Below are 17,124 nucleotides of genomic sequence, written 5' to 3'. Positions count from 1 at the left end.
CTCTGCCTCGCTCGGCTTTCCTCGCGCCCCTCGCTTCCTCTTTCGCTTGCTCTCTTGAAAAGCTAAGCCTCCCCTTCCCGCCCGCTAACGTCACCGACGCACTGCGCGCGGGCCGCGTGACGTCAGCCGGCGTCGGCGGTGACGGCGCCGCCCGCCCGTTAAGCTGAGGGAGGGGGAAATCCGGGGCAAAAGGAGGGGAGGGAGGGGAAGCGGCCAGCCGGCGGGCGGGGGGAGGGGAAGGGGGTGGGCGGAGAAAGATGGCGGACCAAATCCCTCTGCACCCGGTGCCGCGCAGCACCCAGCGAAGGGCGGCGTATTACACCAACGCCTCCGCCGCTCAGAGGCACAGCAGGTACGGGCCGGGAGGGTAGTGGCAGGGGGGCCGCGCGTGAGGGGTGTTGGTGTGTGAGGTGCCTGGTGGGGGATGGGTTCCATCCTGCGCAGCCCCCAACTTGGCTGGCAGTTCCCTTCGCCCCGCTGAGGCGTTTGGGGCCCTCATTCGACGGCCAGGACAGGGCGGCCGCGGCTCTCTGAGCCTGGGGGTGGTGGTGGTCAGGCTGCCTGTCAGCTTTCTTAGGCTGGAGGTGGGCAGGGGGGGGGGGCGAGGCTGCCCCTTCTGGGAAAGGTGCTCAGGGGTTGGCGCTGCAGTTATGCTGCTTTGACAGGCTCCCTTTGCCCCGATTTTGGAGGAGGGTGGTGTGATGTCTCGGCCCTGGTCCAGCGTTGCCTGGGACCGGTGCTTCCAAGTCCACAGCCCTGCTTTGGCAATGCCCTAGAGCTCCTCCATGGAACATAGAAAGTGATAATGGATGAATACTCTTGAGTATGTACAGAGTGTGCCCTTGTTGCCACTGAGGGGGTGGCCCTCTGGGATCAGAAGGAAGGGTTCGTAGTGCAGTGTGCCACTTCTAGAAAGCGGGGAGGGCCCTGGGTGCTTTTGTTTTAAAAACCAAAACATTGACACTTGGCTCTAACCATAGGCAACTGGAGGGATGGGCAATGAACAATATTGAGAGCACCTCTGTGATTAAGGGTCTCTCGCCTAAGTCCTTCTGAAGCTTGGAGCAAATCTTATGTGGTGGATGGTCTGGATTGCCCTTCCTGGTGTTTGTTTACATATGTTGAATCATATGTAATCATACATTTGTTTACATTTGTTTACAATAGAATCACTCAATTCTTATCCATGATGAGTTCAGTGGCAGAACTGGAATCCATCCCCCCAATTTTCCAAACTTCCAGACTGGGCTGTAGATGTTGGCTACTGAATCTTTTTTAAAAAATATATATTATTGTCCTTTATTGTCAAATAAAAATATATACATGTACATCTGTTTCAAAACAAAACAAAACAATCCGTAACAGAATATCAAACAAAATATTGCAACATTTTGGATGGATAAATGTTGCAATATGATGTTGGCTACTGAATCTTGTTTCTACTTGGAGGAAAATGATTGTTGATTTTAACAGCCTTCCCTACTAACCAAATCTCTTGAGGTGACTTATAATATATTGGAAATACTGGTGTAAGATGTTTAGGGAGGAAATTAGAGTCCCCTCACAAGGCAGAACTTTCTCCATCAGGCTGCTGCAGATGTCTCTAGAGGCTTTTGATTTTTAGAAACAACTGCAAAAGGCACTGGCAAGGATTTCCATGTGCTTGGGAATCCTATGGGTTCTTCATTCGATGGGTGCCTGTGTACATGCATGGTGCCCTTCTTGCGCATTCTTCTGAGTCTGTGTGAGCCAGGGGCATGATTAATGGGCAAAGGCCTACTCTCCCCTCATACATGTCGGGAGAGCACCTGAACAGGTCTCTAGGTTCAATTCATTGTTGTTCCTCTAGAGCAGGGGTAGTCAACCTTTTTATACCTACCACCCACTAATGCATCTTTCTTGATGTTAAAATTTCCTTGCCGCCAACCAGTGCTCGATGGAAGGAGGATTCAGCTTGTGCCGTAGAACCCCCTACCGCCCACCTAGAACAAACTTAGTTGGTCTCTAAGGTGCTACTGGAAGGATTTTTTATTTTTTATTTTTTATTTTTTATTTTGTTTTGACTATGGCAGACCAACACGGCTACCTACCTGTAACTAGAATCCTGAAACGCCCACTAGTGGTTGGTAGGGACCAGTTTGACCATCCCTGCTGTAGAGGAACAAATTTGTTACTGTATTCTATTTAAAAATGGAATCTGGTGACCACTTTAACATACTTGTTTCATGCCGTTGGCTTCAATTGATTTCAAATACCATAGGAGTTCATTTGATTACAAAGGTTTTGAGTTAGGCTTGTGTGCCATTTCCTAGATGGCAAGAGGGAGTTTGGTCCTACTCCTAAAGAGGTGTCTGAACTCCCTTCAAATTACAGCTTGGAGTTTATCCAGCACTCTGGGATTTGTGGAGGCAGCCTCTGATAGACAGGAGCTGCAAACTGAAACTGGAAATACTGATGCATATGTATATGCACTTGAGTGTGCACCCTGGGATCCAGTTTACAGGCACAGAAAATTTAGGTTTTGTAAAGGTAGCTTTTATTTGGAGAAACATATGAAAAATTAAGGACTTATAGAAAAGATGAAACAGATAACAGGTTTTCCTCTTTTTAAAATCAACACATTTGGGAACATTGTAAATACAAGAAAAGACAGATTGGGCTGGTGGTACTTCAGAGGCTAACTTTTACTATCTTTAAAGCATAAGCTTTATAGCCTATAGGTTACCGGTACTTGAACAGATTTATGAAGTTGAAATTTATGATAAGGCAAGCATTTGACAGCTGTTGGTGTATACATTACAATCATTATCCATCTTCCTTACTACATCAAACTATACAGTATCTCAAATGCATCACCTCAGATAAAAGACCCTCTTCAAGACAGGAGTCTTCAATAGTGTGGAGTATAACTGGGCTATGAAAAGGTGTGATGGAGTAATGTGAATCACATTTCATTATGAAATAGAGGTGTGCAAATATTCCTTAAGGCCTTGTAAATGTGGGAAGGAACTTTTAGGCTACATTCTTCCCTGGCAGTAAGTACTATTTAAAGCAGTGAAACTAAGCACTTAGTAGATATGCACAGAATTCTGCTGTAAGTATTTACTTAAGCACTGTATTACAAATCACACTGTATTTTTAGAGTCCTGTTCTTCTCACGCTCCCAACTGGGTTGTATCCAACTAAGTCATTGTACAAGTAGAATGGCCTAGACTCATGCAGTGGAACTTCCACTACCTTGCCTTGGTCCTTACCAAGCCCATACTTGCTGTGGAGAATTAAGAGCAGAGAGGATGAGTGGAGGGGGTTCAGGGGGAGGAGAAGGAGGGGAAATTCTGTTGTGTTAGCAGAAGTCAGAATGTATATACTGTAATCCTTTGCACATTGTTGACGCTGATATCAAGGTATTTGTGGAGGTGCAGATATAGTAATCTCAGACATAGTTACTTTCATTTCACCTTGTAAATATGTTAATGAAAAGGCATAACGGTATAATGTCTTAACTAAGGACTTGGCACCTTACTCTGAAACTCATAATGTAGGGGTTTAGGTATATCACTATAATTTATTGAAGGACTTTCAGTTGGTAGCTGTAGGAAATGACCAAAGGGGTTTTGTTAAGTTTAGCATTTTATTTATTTGATTAAATTTATATACTGCTTACTCAACAGAAGACCTCCAAGCAGTTTACAAAGAAAAATCTAAAATGTTCCTTAAAAATACAGTGGAGCCTTGGGTTACGTTGCCTCCGGCTTACTTCACCCTCACTTTGTGACCGGCGTAAACCTGGAAGTACTGGAATGGGTTACTTCCGTGTTCACACCATTCGCGCATGCACAGATGTGCCAAATTGCACCGCACGCGTGTGCAGATGTGACGCTTTGGGTTGCATCATTTTCGGGTTGCGGCGGGGCCTCCGGAACGGATCCCTGCCGTAACCCGAGGTTCCACTGTACTGTGTTGTTGCATTTGTTCTCAGTGTGTACATCTGATTTAAAAAAAAAATTATTTAGCTACCAACTTAGGTTAGTATTGGGGATTTAAGGTACCGGTAACATATTTTTTGTTTTCTTAAATATGTAAGTCTTGGGTTTGAAGATGATGGAGTAAACTTAGTGAGCCCGTCTGTAGGTTATGGATTTCAGTACATCTTCAGGATAATAGCAGATAAGGTAAACAGTGGCTTCCAAAAGGCTACTGTGTTGTATATACATGTTGATTTACTAACAGTGCATTCAAAATCGATATCCCAATTTTTATCATTAGCTCACAAAGCAACATACAATGATACAAATATAAAATATACAAAATTTAAAACAGAAGTATTTAAATTCAACTCCTGAATAAACAAAGGTTGTGGTTTTCAGACTTTGTTCGTTTAAGGCGCTCTTTTCACATGACTGACCTGCCATGGTACCCTGTGTACTAGATACAATATAGGATACACAATCTGTTTTCATGGTGTGCTGGCCAGGCCATAATTGCCCCACATGAAAAGACTGTACTTCAGAATATGACCCAATATTCCTGTGTGACTATGTAGGAAATATTGTCTGCTATTATAAGCTTCTAAGGTTTCCCAGAACATGATTGGAAAATGGTGGTAAACTGGGTTATGGTGTTTAACTAAACATTGCCTTTCTGAGATAAGAACTTTAGTTTTCTAGATACATAATTATTTACACCAGTAAATCCTTGCTACATTTTCAAATGTATTGTTGGATCAGATCATGCATACAATCTTTTTTGGGGGGGCAAATTTGTTAACACTAGATAATCTGGGCAGCAGGTTTTGCACCGTAAAATGTGTCCCCATTAAGCATATTGTGTATATAGACTACTCGTGAGTTACATGCAAATCTTAGACTATTTTTTTCTTTTTCATTCTGATTTTTTTAAAGTAGTTGTGAAATATTTGATTTTGTAAATTAATGTAAATCTGTTAATTGACATTTTGTGTTTGTCAATTGGGATGTTGTTCTCATTGTCCAAGTTGGAAACTTTTTTTTTTGTAAAAGAAAATAGGTTTTTTTCACCCATTCAATAAAGATACAGTTTTAAAGCTATTTTATAGTCTACTTGATTATTAGTTTGTATTATATGTTCTTTAGAGTCCAGGAACAGACAGTTTCTGTTCTTGTGTCTTCTTTAATGGGGGAAAGAGGTTCAGAAAATAGGGTTTGTTTCATTTTTCAGATCACCATATCTGTTTGTCTTAAGCATAGCTTTTCAGAAGCTTGCTTCTGAAATATGCTACTTTCACAAGCTCATTTTAAAGATTGTCCTTTGAAAGCTTAGAGTAGTTTATCTAATCTATTCTCAAATAAGGTTTTTTATTATTTAGGTTCAGGACTTATATGTGTGACTCATGCTCATGTTTACTGCCTGGCCTTTTTGTTATCTTCCTGCACCTCTAAAACATCTTTATGTTTTTGTATCTGTCTCTGATAACAAAGTACTTAAACCTTGGACAAAAATAGTGAACATTCTCTAGTTTCATATTGTTAAGTTTTGTCAATGTCTTTGTATTAATATATCAGTCAATTCTCATGGTATCTTTATTTTAAGATCAAGCCAGAGATAGTGTCTTGTTTTCCCCCAGTGTTATCCACAAAAAAGTAATAAAACAAGATACATCACTATACTATTTCAGTCAATCTGTTTGCCCAGTCCTATGAGACAGAATTATAGCACATTATTCCAGTTAAGTGAAGAATGTTCAAACAAGGGGTGTGACATAGGTTTGAAATAACAATAGGAATGTAGTAGATACCAAGCTTGCTGTTAAAACAGAAAACTCCGGCATTTATTGCAATAGAAATTTGACAAACTAACTAAATCTTAGTTCTCATTCATGTAAGAAGTTCTGACCCATCCCAGGTATGTATTCATGTGAACCAATGTGCGAGCTTAGTGCAACATGGGTATCGTTACAGGTCTTTCAGTTGTAGTTACTGAAAAAGTTTCCAGATTCACTAGGAAAGTTGTCATCATAGTTACAGAAATTGCTCTTCACTATATATGTGATTAATCAGCTCACATATTCCATAAAATAAAACATTATTTTAAATGGCTCTAAAAAGGTATATAAAATCCCAAATATTGTTATATTTCTACAGAAGTGTTATATATAACCCATAAACATGAAAACTACATCTAATATTCAACATGTATTGCATATGGAACTTTGAGACTATATTAGATATAAAATAGTTTGAAATTTTGGTAGTATTATAACACTGTGCCTTTACGGTATTTCAAAAATAAGAGTTATAGGAGTTTTTGTTACTAAAACTGGTAAACCTACAGGGAACTACTTGGAAAACAATTTAACTCCCCTAGTTTGGAATTACAATTTATCTTTTAAGATAGACTTCTGGAAATATTTCTGTAGTGCAGTTTTGCAGTGTATATCATGTGATATGTAAGAATACCGGTACCTGTATATGCATACAGAGCATGAAGGTGGTGTAATCTGCCAAGATTTCATTTTTTAAAAAACCATTTTTTATTAATTTTGACAATTTTAAGCACATTTACATAGCAGTTAAATTATTTCATCCTCCCCCTCCCACTGAGGGAAGCAATTATCCAAACCCCTCTCTCACAAGGGCAAATATTAATCATTTCAAATTTAACATATTAAACATACAAAAAATCATTGCTTAAGTCTGGCCCTTTTCCTTAGGCCAAACATTCTTCCTTTCCTCAATTTCATTATTAATTGACTTCCTCAGATCCCCCCCTGTTGAATTCAATATCAATCCTCCTTACCAGTTTTATAAATTCATTGTCAAATCTATTTTTACCTAATCATAATATATTTTCTCCTTATCTTTTTAAACAAAATCATACCATATCAAACTAACTCCTAATAATTTATACTCAACCTCGGCTCCTAAATACTTCTGAACCTTTCTAAAGCCCTTATCAAATTTTTCCTTACTTAAAATAGTTTTTTACACCTAAATTCTTCTTTTTTCTGTACCCTTCCCTCCCTCCGGTCTCAAAATTTTTGGCTAGTAATTCTTAACATTTCTCCTTTACACCATCATCCAGATCTGTCCGTCTTAACCATATAAAGTGAAAGTTAACTTAAACATGTCCTTTTTAACCTACTCCAACCCTCCCAAAAACCTGGACCCAAAAATTAAAACATGCTATCTTTTGTTTTCGTCTTATCTCTTGCAAAGTAGTCTTCCCTGTGTCCTTCTCATGACAGAGTGCATACCAAACTGGTTGCACCTCTTTTCTTTTCTTTTGCGATATAAAGCTTCCTTTGTCACTTCCATTTTCAACATCTTCCTCTTTTTGAGACATTCCTTTTGTATCGACATCAACACTGCTTCTTCCTTTTTTATTTAGCAGGGAGTCTTTCCTCTTCCACTTTCTCCTCCCCAGTTACTCCTGGGGCTGGTATTGTCACTTCCATACTTTCAATATTTATATCCAATCCAAAGTTCTGCAAAGTCAAATTCGAAAGTCTCACAGCCTGATCCATCTGCTCCACTTTCTTTGCCATCTGTTGCAAAAGCTCCAAAGTCTTTTCCTGAAAATCTACAGACCATTTTCCCTTTGTCATATCCAAGGTCGAAAAACAACTCTGTAGTCCAAAAAATTCTGTTATGCTGTGTCCGCAGCCATTTTACCTTTGTTTTTTGCCAAACCTTTCAAGACCTCCGGAAAGAAAGAGTAATGCTTTTTCTAAATCAAATTTCAGTCCAAATAAGCCCAAAATCCATCCCCCCTTTATTGGGGGAACATTTTCAGAAGTCTTCCTTATTTTTTGCGCTTTGACAATAGCCTCAGATACAATGTTGCACTGTTCTTTCTGTTTCAACTGTCAGGGACCGACCTCCATTTTTAAGTCCCTTCCCAAGCCAAATTGTCTTAAAGCCTTTTTAGTAAATTGGTACTCACAAAGTCCAAATACAGTCCAAATTCTGGAGAAATTGAGTGCTCCTTGTGCCAGCAGCCGCTACTTCACGCTGCGAGGGTAGTGCTTAATCCACAGCACCCGCGCCTTCTACCCCGCTCGCTCTCGGCAGCCCTTACTAGGGCTTACTGGGGAGCAGGGGAGGCGCACTGGGTACCCGCCGGATCCCACGCCTCCAGGACGCCCTTCCTGGAATTCTTCTGGGGGGTCGCAGTGCAGTTGCGACTCCCCCCTCCCTCACAGCGACAGAGAAGCCTTAGAGCCGAGGTTTCTCCTGGCTGTTCAGAATGGCGCCCAACCAGAAGTCTTGTAATCTGCCAAGATTTCAAAGTAGGCTGCTGTAATTGAACCAAAGAAATTGTCAAGGCAATCTGGACTAGAAGGTGATTGCATGTGGAAGGGGATATCTTCATTATATGGTTATCACTTGCTGCCTTAGTGGCCAATCAGATGCATAAGAGAAACCCAGAAACAGGATATCAGCAAAATAGACTTCTTCCGTTCTTGTGTAGTGAATGGCATTGCTTCTGATCTTGGAGGCAGCATATAGTTACTATTACTAGTGGCTGTTGATAGGCTTACCGTAATTCTCCTTGAATTTATCTAATATCCTTTTAAAACATCTGTGTTGGTGGCCATCACCACACCATGTGCTGGCAAATTCTATAATTTAACACTGCACCTCATGAAAAAGTGCTTTCTTTTGTCTTTCCTAAATCTTTCCTAAATCTACCATTAAGCTTCATTGGGCTGTAATATTATGAGACAGTAAGAAAAAAACTCTGTCCACTTTCTCGACATCATGCATACCGGTAGTTTTACACACACATGCTTTTTCAGATACTCCCCTGATTCTCTGGAACAGCACATGAGGAAGGGGGACTTGGTTAATATTGCCTCTCTCTTTCTTCCTCCAGCAGATTGCTTCATGGGCAATGAGTTGTGTTCACAGCAAGTCTGACTCAATCCCGTGGAATTTTCCTTTTTCATTACTGCACAGAATTCTGCTGTAATGACAATGTGTCATTTTCATTGCACAAACCTCCACAACCCAAGATCTTTTTCCTGGTCATTTGCTGCCAGCTCTGTGTATGTTACACAAAGATATGGGGTGAAAAAAATTCCATCTATTTTTCTGCAAAAAATGTTGCATTTCAAAAGTTCATTAGTACCGTAACAACGTCAGTTCCAAATAAATAATAGGAAAGCTTGGCAGTTTCATAGTTTTTAGCTTTTTTATTAGATGCAAATAAAATAAACTTGCTAAATTAGATAATTCTCTAGGCCAGTAGAAAAGTTTTCCAAGCAAACTCAGCATTTTTCAATTCAAATTACCGTATGCAAATTAATTCAATTCATTTTTTAAAATCTCACAACACTTATGTGATAGTTTTTTTGCCCCACTGTGCATCACTTTGTACTTAATTACAGTAAACTGCTTTTGCCATTTTAATGCTCATTCATGCACTTTGACTCTTTGCATTCCCCTCCCCCTCTTATATAGTTTGGTGTCATCAGTAAACTTATCATATCTCAGTTCAACCCTAACTCTGATACAGCGCCCCACTTCTTTGTGGCTGAGAATGAAACCTTAAGTGCTAATTCTCTCCAGAATTGCAGCAGCTAGTGTAAAAGTTTCTCATAGATTAAAAGAAGCAAGGAGAAGATTGGACTTGAAGAATGCTTCCACTATAAGAATGAAGTAGTGACTCCAAAGCAGCCTATTATTCAGAAATAAAGTTCCAGAAATTTTGAGAAGCAATGGGAGAGAATTGTGACGACTTGCTAGTTCACCGTGAATTAAACATTAGCAGTAATGCACGAAGAAACTTCGAGTTTTGCTTGAATGCTCAGGGTTTCCATATTTGACTGTCATTCTGAACGCCTTGAAAAATAGAGGAGTAGGAATGTTTGTTACAATAGCTCCTTCATGATAGTGTATTTGCAGAAGCATATTTTGGTTTGCTGATGTTTACGTAGTTTGTGTAGTGATAATATAAAAGAAAACAACTTTTTAAAATATAGATATGATTTAAGCAGTAGACAGTAAATCACAATTGGCACTTAATGAACTCATTTGGTTACTGTTCCTTTGAAAAACCATCAAAGTTTGAAGAGAGCATGGTATTATTTTCACAGCAGATATTTATATAAAAGTTAATTTTGAAGTACGTATTGTAATCTCTTTTCTCCTAGTTTTTTTGTTTTTGTTAGAACTTGTTTAATATTAATGTTCTTTTCCTTTTGGAAGCTATTTTTTCTCCAGATACCTGTCTTGTATCTGATTTAGTAACACCAGTGCTGTGTTATGCATACTTACTTACTTATTTATTCATGTGGCTTTCAGAGCTTTATTTTATAAAAAAGTTTCTAGCATTATACATAATTGGTTTGTCACTCATGGTAAACTAGCACAATTCAGTGTACATGGCACTAGATCACAAAGAAATCGAGATTTTCCCTATGAAAAATCCATTATTCATCATTGTATTGTTTTTAAATACTATGGTAAAAATTCTAACACAATATTGAAATTGCTTTTTGGAGAAGAATAAATTGCTTGCCAGTTCAAAGGCTGCATTTTGAAGTCAAGTTACTAAACATTATGCTTATTTGTTGTCTTAGTAGTTGGCACACTTGTAGAGTTAACACCACAGTTCTTGATTTTAAAATATTTTTGAGAAAACATGTTTTTATAAGAGGTATGAATAAATTTCATTCTTTAACTCCTCAGATGATGATAAGAAATGCTTTTAATTTACTAGTGAATAGAAATATGTAATTTTTGACAAAGATGGGTGTACCCTGTTTCATTGTTAGTTGTGCAATGGAGGATTTTGATTTTCTCTCCCCCCCCCCCGCTTGAACAGTCAGGCATATATTTCTCAGTCTTAGAACTTTGTTTTAACAGCAATTGTCTCATGATTTTTCTGTGTGAATTATGTTGAGAAAAGTATCCTATTAACGTGGTCCATTAGCCACTTTAACACTAACAAGTGTAAAGGAATGCCATGAGATATATACCATTGCTTATGTGTGCCTGGTTCCCATATAATGCTAGGCCATAGTTGTTCAGCTAACCACAGGTTGTCCACAAATGATCAAACAAACAATGACCAGGGTTGTTTTGTTTTCCAGCTGCTCTTGCCTCATAACTTTGTTTATGCTTAGCAAGCACCTGAGGTTGAGTGACCAAACTAAACATGGTTAAGAAAGAGTTTGGGGTTAGCAAGTAATGCCAGAGTTCAGTGCCACAGATCCAGAAATACCAACAGCAGCATGTGGTTTCCCCACCATAAGATTTGACACTTGTATGATGCCAAAGAAAGGGAGGGCAGCAGTTCTGCTCTCTTCAGTTCATAATGACACAGCAATCGCAGAGCAGAATTCCAAGCATAAGATCGTTCTTTATTATAATAAAAACTCATGATTAGATGGTCTCCACACATGCTTCCAAATGCATGATCAAGTTATGGTCAGAGGTCGTTTTTCAAAATATGGTGGACATTGGCTGCTTGAATGTCTTATATTGTTTGCAAGACAGTGGCCAGTGGTGTGAACATCCCCAAAGACACCTCCTCCTAGCAGGCCTAGGTCCGGAGTTGATCAAATTCTGGACTGAAGTCTATGCACACAGATGGCTTATATAAGACAGCCAACCTAAAAACTGGTATGAGCTGCTGAGGTTGACACCAGTAAAAGAGAAAGGTCTTATCCAGGGCTTTTTTTCAGCTGGAACTCACCAGAACTCAGTTCTGACACCTCTCAGGTCCTCTCAGTCAAACTGGTTTAGCTCCTGGTAGTGTGCTTTAGCTTCAGGAGCAGGGGAGGATCAAAGTGGCTGCAGTTTTCTAACTATACCAGTGCACTTGCTCATTCATGCTTAACTATTATTTGGCTTAGTGTGTGCAGACAAGGCCATTGTGTGTTTATATATTAAGAATGCTTTGAATGCATACTATATATACATAGCAGCTAAAAAGAATGTTACCAATTATTTGGAGTTAGTAGAATGTTCTCATTTATTTATTTATCTATTTATTTACAAAATCAATAGGTACCAAGTAGAAGACGAGTCATCGCATTTGGATGAAATGCCCCTAATGATGTCTGAAGAAGGGTTTGAAAATGATGAAAGCGATTACCATACTTTGCCAAGGGCCAGAATTTTTCAGAGAAAACGAGGTTTAGAATGGTTTGTCTGCGGTGGATGGAAATTTCTTTGTACCAGGTTTGTTGCTGTTTTTCTTTTCTTTTTGTGATAGCTTGATTTCTGTCTTGTAGTTTAAGTAAATCCAGGGTGATTTTTAACATACAGAGTATTTTAAAACAAAAATCATTATATTTTAGAAAGAAAAATATTTGAAAATTAAGAAACTGCAATTATGTGCCACCATGGAGTTTACTGTGGGGCAGGACGGGCTTGAATTGAAGTGGTGGAAGCAAACCCCAAAACACTTTTTTCTACCCTCTTAGGATTCCTTGTGGGGTGGGGAGGAATTAAGGAATGCAGATAATATTTTGCCTTCATTCTTCCTTTATCCCTGAAGCTGTCACTGGAGGAAAGAGTGACTATGTGCCAGAAGTTATGTGATCTCCGAAGCTAATTCTTCCTAGCCTCCCCCTACTTTACAAGAAGGCTTGGCCTCTGTCAAGTCCCAAGGTGGTTCCTAAATAGAGCAATTTCAGCTCAGAGCGTGTGTGAAGATGTGTAGTTCTACTGAGCCTTTCACCTCTCCCCCAGGTTATTCTGGGACAGTGTAACTTCCATTTCACCATGAGGCAAGTGGGGTGGGGAGAGAGATTCTGGAAACAACCATTGGGGAGAGACCATGATGAGTGGCCAAAGATTGCTGCTCTTTGTCCTGAGTTTATGTAAATACAGTGGTACCTCGGTTTAAGAACAGCCCTGTTTATGAACGATTTGGTTTACAAACTCCGCAAAACCGGAAGTAGTGTCCCGGTTTGTGAACTTTACCTTGGTCTAAGAATGGAATCCGAACGGTGGAAGGGCACCGGTGGTGGGAGGCCTCAAAATCTGATTTTTCATTGTTCTTTGGCTCATCATTGATGGCTCTTGTGATCATTTCATTACTATCAATAACATTTTATCCTCCTGCATTATTCTTTGTAGCTGGCTGCTGACACTGCCCATCCTCTCAAAATAGTTTGCCAAAAGATCCTTTTTCCTAGAGCGTATTGTCCTTACAAAGTTTCATTAGTTTAGGAATTAGAATGGGCAAAAATCCCATTTGGAGGCCTCATTCCTAACTTATTTTTTATGACCTGGAAAGAGAGATGGCAGTACCCTTTCAGTGATGTTCCCGAGAGCCTTAACACTAATTCACTAACGGTGGGTAATATCTTGAGTTGATTGATGTTGGTGAAGGGGGAAACGTAAATTCATTAACTGATGATAAGTTAACATTTCAGCTTTAAAGGTTAAAAAGTACATGTAACTGATGACTCTAGAGTGAATACAAGTTAGAATTATCTCCCAGTACTCTGCTGTCATTTATAAACCTCTTGTGTTGAACTCTCATGCTTGACTTTAGCAGAGTCTCTTGAGGAAATTAGTCTTTCATTGTCAGAGCTTTCTCATGTTAGACTTATATTAAACACACTTTTTCACAATAAAAAGTTGCTGTAATTAGTAATGTGCTAAAGATTTGTACATTTGCATGTGCTCAGAATTGCAACCATAGTCATTAGCTTTGGGTGCCCCTCACATTTTTTCAGGTACTTTTATATAATCTATTGACTTTTACATTTCTGTTTGGGGGAGGCTATATAGAACTATTAAATGAAAATACCATTGATCAATTTAGTTTGCTTTGTCATATATATACTTGAGCTACAGTGCTGACAGCAGTGAAATGCTATAATGAGAGCGACCTAGATGGTAGAGCTAAGTACAGTATGCTAGGTTTGGGGTTTTAGAAACTATGCTAAGGACAAATGTCAGTATATTTCTTATACCCAAGAATCTGCTGCTACTCTGCACAATTTCTGAGGACTACTTGGAAGAAGCTGCATGACTTGTTGATGGAGCTTAAGCCAGCACTTAAAAGTGTTGTTATTCCCCAACCATAGTGATAATCGAAAGTTAGTTACAAACTGGAATGTACACAGACATCTACTGCATATACTGCATATACACTCTACATTACAAACCCATCTCTGAAATGCACATAACAATTGATCATGTATACCAGCCCTCCTCAGCTGGTACCCTCCATGTTTCAGACTTCATCTCCCATCAGCCCCAGCTAGTTGAGAGGCAGGGAGTCTTATTAAAAGTTTTACAAGTGATGGGAAGAAGCCAGGAGAACATCATGCAAAACAGGATGTGTTAAGTTTTTGACCACATCTATAATTCTAGTATGGTCTTCTTTTGCAGAACTACTTTTTGTCTTTTACATGTCGAAGAAGCAGAACATCACTGTCCACTTGCTCATGGATAACTGGCTCTGTTGCTTCAGGAACTGTGATTACAGTGTTCATGAGGGTGCTGATTCTGAGAACCAAATGGCTCACACGATACAATACATTATAAAAAAACACAGTTATTAATATACTTTCTGAAAGTAGCCAAACATATAGCTCTTCTGAATTTTGAAGCCCGATGTCTAGGGCTTCTGATGCTGATGTCATAATGTTGTCTAGACGCGAACCAAATCAGCCATCTTTACTTATAGAAGTTTCAATATTGCACTTCAGCTTTCATTAAGCTTTGTTTAAAAGTTGAGAACTGAGCTGCTGTTTATTATTTTAGAAATATTTCCTCTCTATAGTAGCCCATTCTTATTGTGAACAGTAAATTTATTACAGTGGAACATCGGGTTGTGGACGTAATCCGTGCCAGAGGCATGTCCACAACCCACAGCGTTCACATCCTGAAGCACCGCGTCTGCGCAGGCACCAGTGCAATTTGGCGCTTTTGCGCATGCGCAAGCGGCGAAACCCGGAAGTAACCCGTTCTGGTACTTCCGGGTTTCCCACAGCCCGCAACCCGAAAACACGTAACCTGAAGCATCCGTAACATGAGGTATGACTGTATTTCTAAAGGTGATAGCCCAGCTCTTTCATGTACCCAAACACAGAGATAGAACCATACATTTAGGCTTTAACATTTACCTGGGAGTAATTGAAGTCAGTTGTATGTACAGGTGACTCTCAACTTAGGGATATGTTCCAAAGATAGTACATAAAGCCAAAATTGCTTCATTTTTTTGCCAAGTGTGTAAAGCTGAATGTATACAAGTTAAATGCGCATAAGTTGCAAGTTACCTGTGCAGTCATACCTCATGTTGCGTTCTGCTCTTGTTACAGACTTTCAGCTTACGAACGCAGCAAACCCGGAAGTGTTTACTTCTGGGTTCGCCACATGCGTAGAAGCGAACTACGTGCTTCACGCATGCGCTGACATGCTAGATCGCGCCGCACACATGCGCAGAAGAGGCACTCTAGTTGTGGACTTTTCGGGGTGTGGACGGCACCCTGAAACAGATTAAGTCCGCAACTAGAGGTACCACTGTACAAGTGAATAGACGCCTTATAGGACAACACTGTTAAAGATGTTGAGTCCATGGAAAGTACTGTATCCATGAACACATTATAAGGATTATAAGCTTAACAGACTTTGCTAAACTCCAGTTTTCCTCTAGATATTTTTAATTATAGAATTGCTTGCATTTTAAAACTGTCAATAGCATTGGTATAAAACATGAGAATATCTAAACTACTTTTCCTCAAATATCTTAAATCTGAGAATACACTACCTATAAATGAGCGAACATTCTGCCCAAATTTATCCTTATAGTGTCAAAAACAATAAAATACCAAGCTCTCTTCTTTAAGCTTTTTAAGCACAGTAGCTATGTTACGTTTCTCAGAATTGGCAGAATTCGTGTGCGCTTGATTTCAGTGATCTGTTATACAATTAATGCCTTCAGAAAAATATATTATAACCAGTGAATAGTATTCAACTAAGTTTTACTCAGAGTAGACCCATTGAAAGTAATGTACCTGACTAAGTTAGGTCCATTAATTTCACTGTGTCTACTCTGAATAAAACTTAATTGAATACGCTATGTTAAGTTTTTGAAAACAGCAACTCATTTTTAGTTGTAATTATTTCTTCCATTTTTAATTTAGACATTCTCCTTTAGCTTGTGAAAGTATAATGCACATAGATCAATACTCTGGAGTTCTTTGGACTAGATTGATTTCTTTCTCATGAGATGTACATTGCAGTTCTCTCTGATATATATGTGTATATACTCACAGACACACTACTTTGTCCCTGGTGCGGTTGAACATTTCCATATGAAATGAAGGGGATATCAAATACTCGAATTAATTTGGACTGTAAGATGTCCTGTACACTTTCAGTTAATCTGCAACACATTTGTTGTTCAGAGGCATGGGAAAATGCTGATCTTTTAAGAATGACATGACTACTGTGTCGCTTTAGGCCTGATTATCAAAGCTACCCGTTGAGTACATTAATTACAGTATGCTTTCTTCGTAGATTTAGTTCTTGCTATTTAGAATTTAATAAAGAGTAGCTTATCATTGGACCGAGTATGCCAATATAGGTCTTTTATCGTCTTTTTGATTAAAAAAAGGTTCTGAGTAATTTCCTTATAGTTAAGCTTGAAAATGAGTACAAGTGGGAATGGCTGGAAAGTTTTTTAAAAATGTTTTTTAAGTTCAGCTTTTGACTTGGCAGAAGGTATTTCATATGCAAAATAGTAAGATCTATACCAGTTTTGTTCAACAATTGCTGCTATTTTTTTAAGTACATCTCTAATCAGTGCCACTAGGGTGCTTTTTCTGTTTTTAGAAAAAACAATGTTACTATACAGATTTTTATTACAATAAGAAGTTAAACTTTAACAAAATCTATTCTGCTATTCATTATGCTCTCCAGAGTTTTTGTTAACTTTAATCATACTGGAAATATATGTGTGTATGTGAGACAAAGATGAGAGAGGTAAGTAGTAAAACAACACAACTGCCTTCTCTCTTGTACTATTGATTATAGCAAGTAGGTCCTTGCATCTTTTCTATAATAGCACATTTAATAAAAAAAATTCCAGTGGCTATATAAATTGAAATTGTATGATTTTGTCTAAAAACCTTTTTTTTTTAATTAGACGAAAAGGAAACTCAATGTATAGATA

General features: G+C 38.9%; 1 protein-coding gene across 2 annotated transcripts in view; it reads left to right on the top strand.

Moving 5' to 3' along the window:
• The first annotated feature begins 230 nt into the window (after positions 1 to 230).
• The window catches only part of ATP9B (ATPase phospholipid transporting 9B (putative)), a 124,650-nt gene continuing 107,756 nt past the window's right edge, over positions 231 to 17,124 (top strand). For both annotated transcript variants that reach the window (XM_033154766.1, XM_033154765.1), the window contains exons 1-2: positions 231 to 352; positions 11,994 to 12,167. In XM_033154766.1, the coding sequence (XP_033010657.1) occupies positions 258 to 352; positions 11,994 to 12,167 (269 nt within the window). In that variant the 5' untranslated portion in view covers positions 231 to 257. The remainder of the gene's footprint in view (positions 353 to 11,993; positions 12,168 to 17,124) is intronic.

This window comes from Lacerta agilis, chromosome 7, assembly GCF_009819535.1.
Source record: "Lacerta agilis isolate rLacAgi1 chromosome 7, rLacAgi1.pri, whole genome shotgun sequence".
Lineage (NCBI taxonomy): Eukaryota > Metazoa > Chordata > Lepidosauria > Squamata > Lacertidae > Lacerta > Lacerta agilis.
Note: the sequence above shows the minus strand (reverse complement) of the source record. Positions and strands in the feature narration are given on the sequence as shown.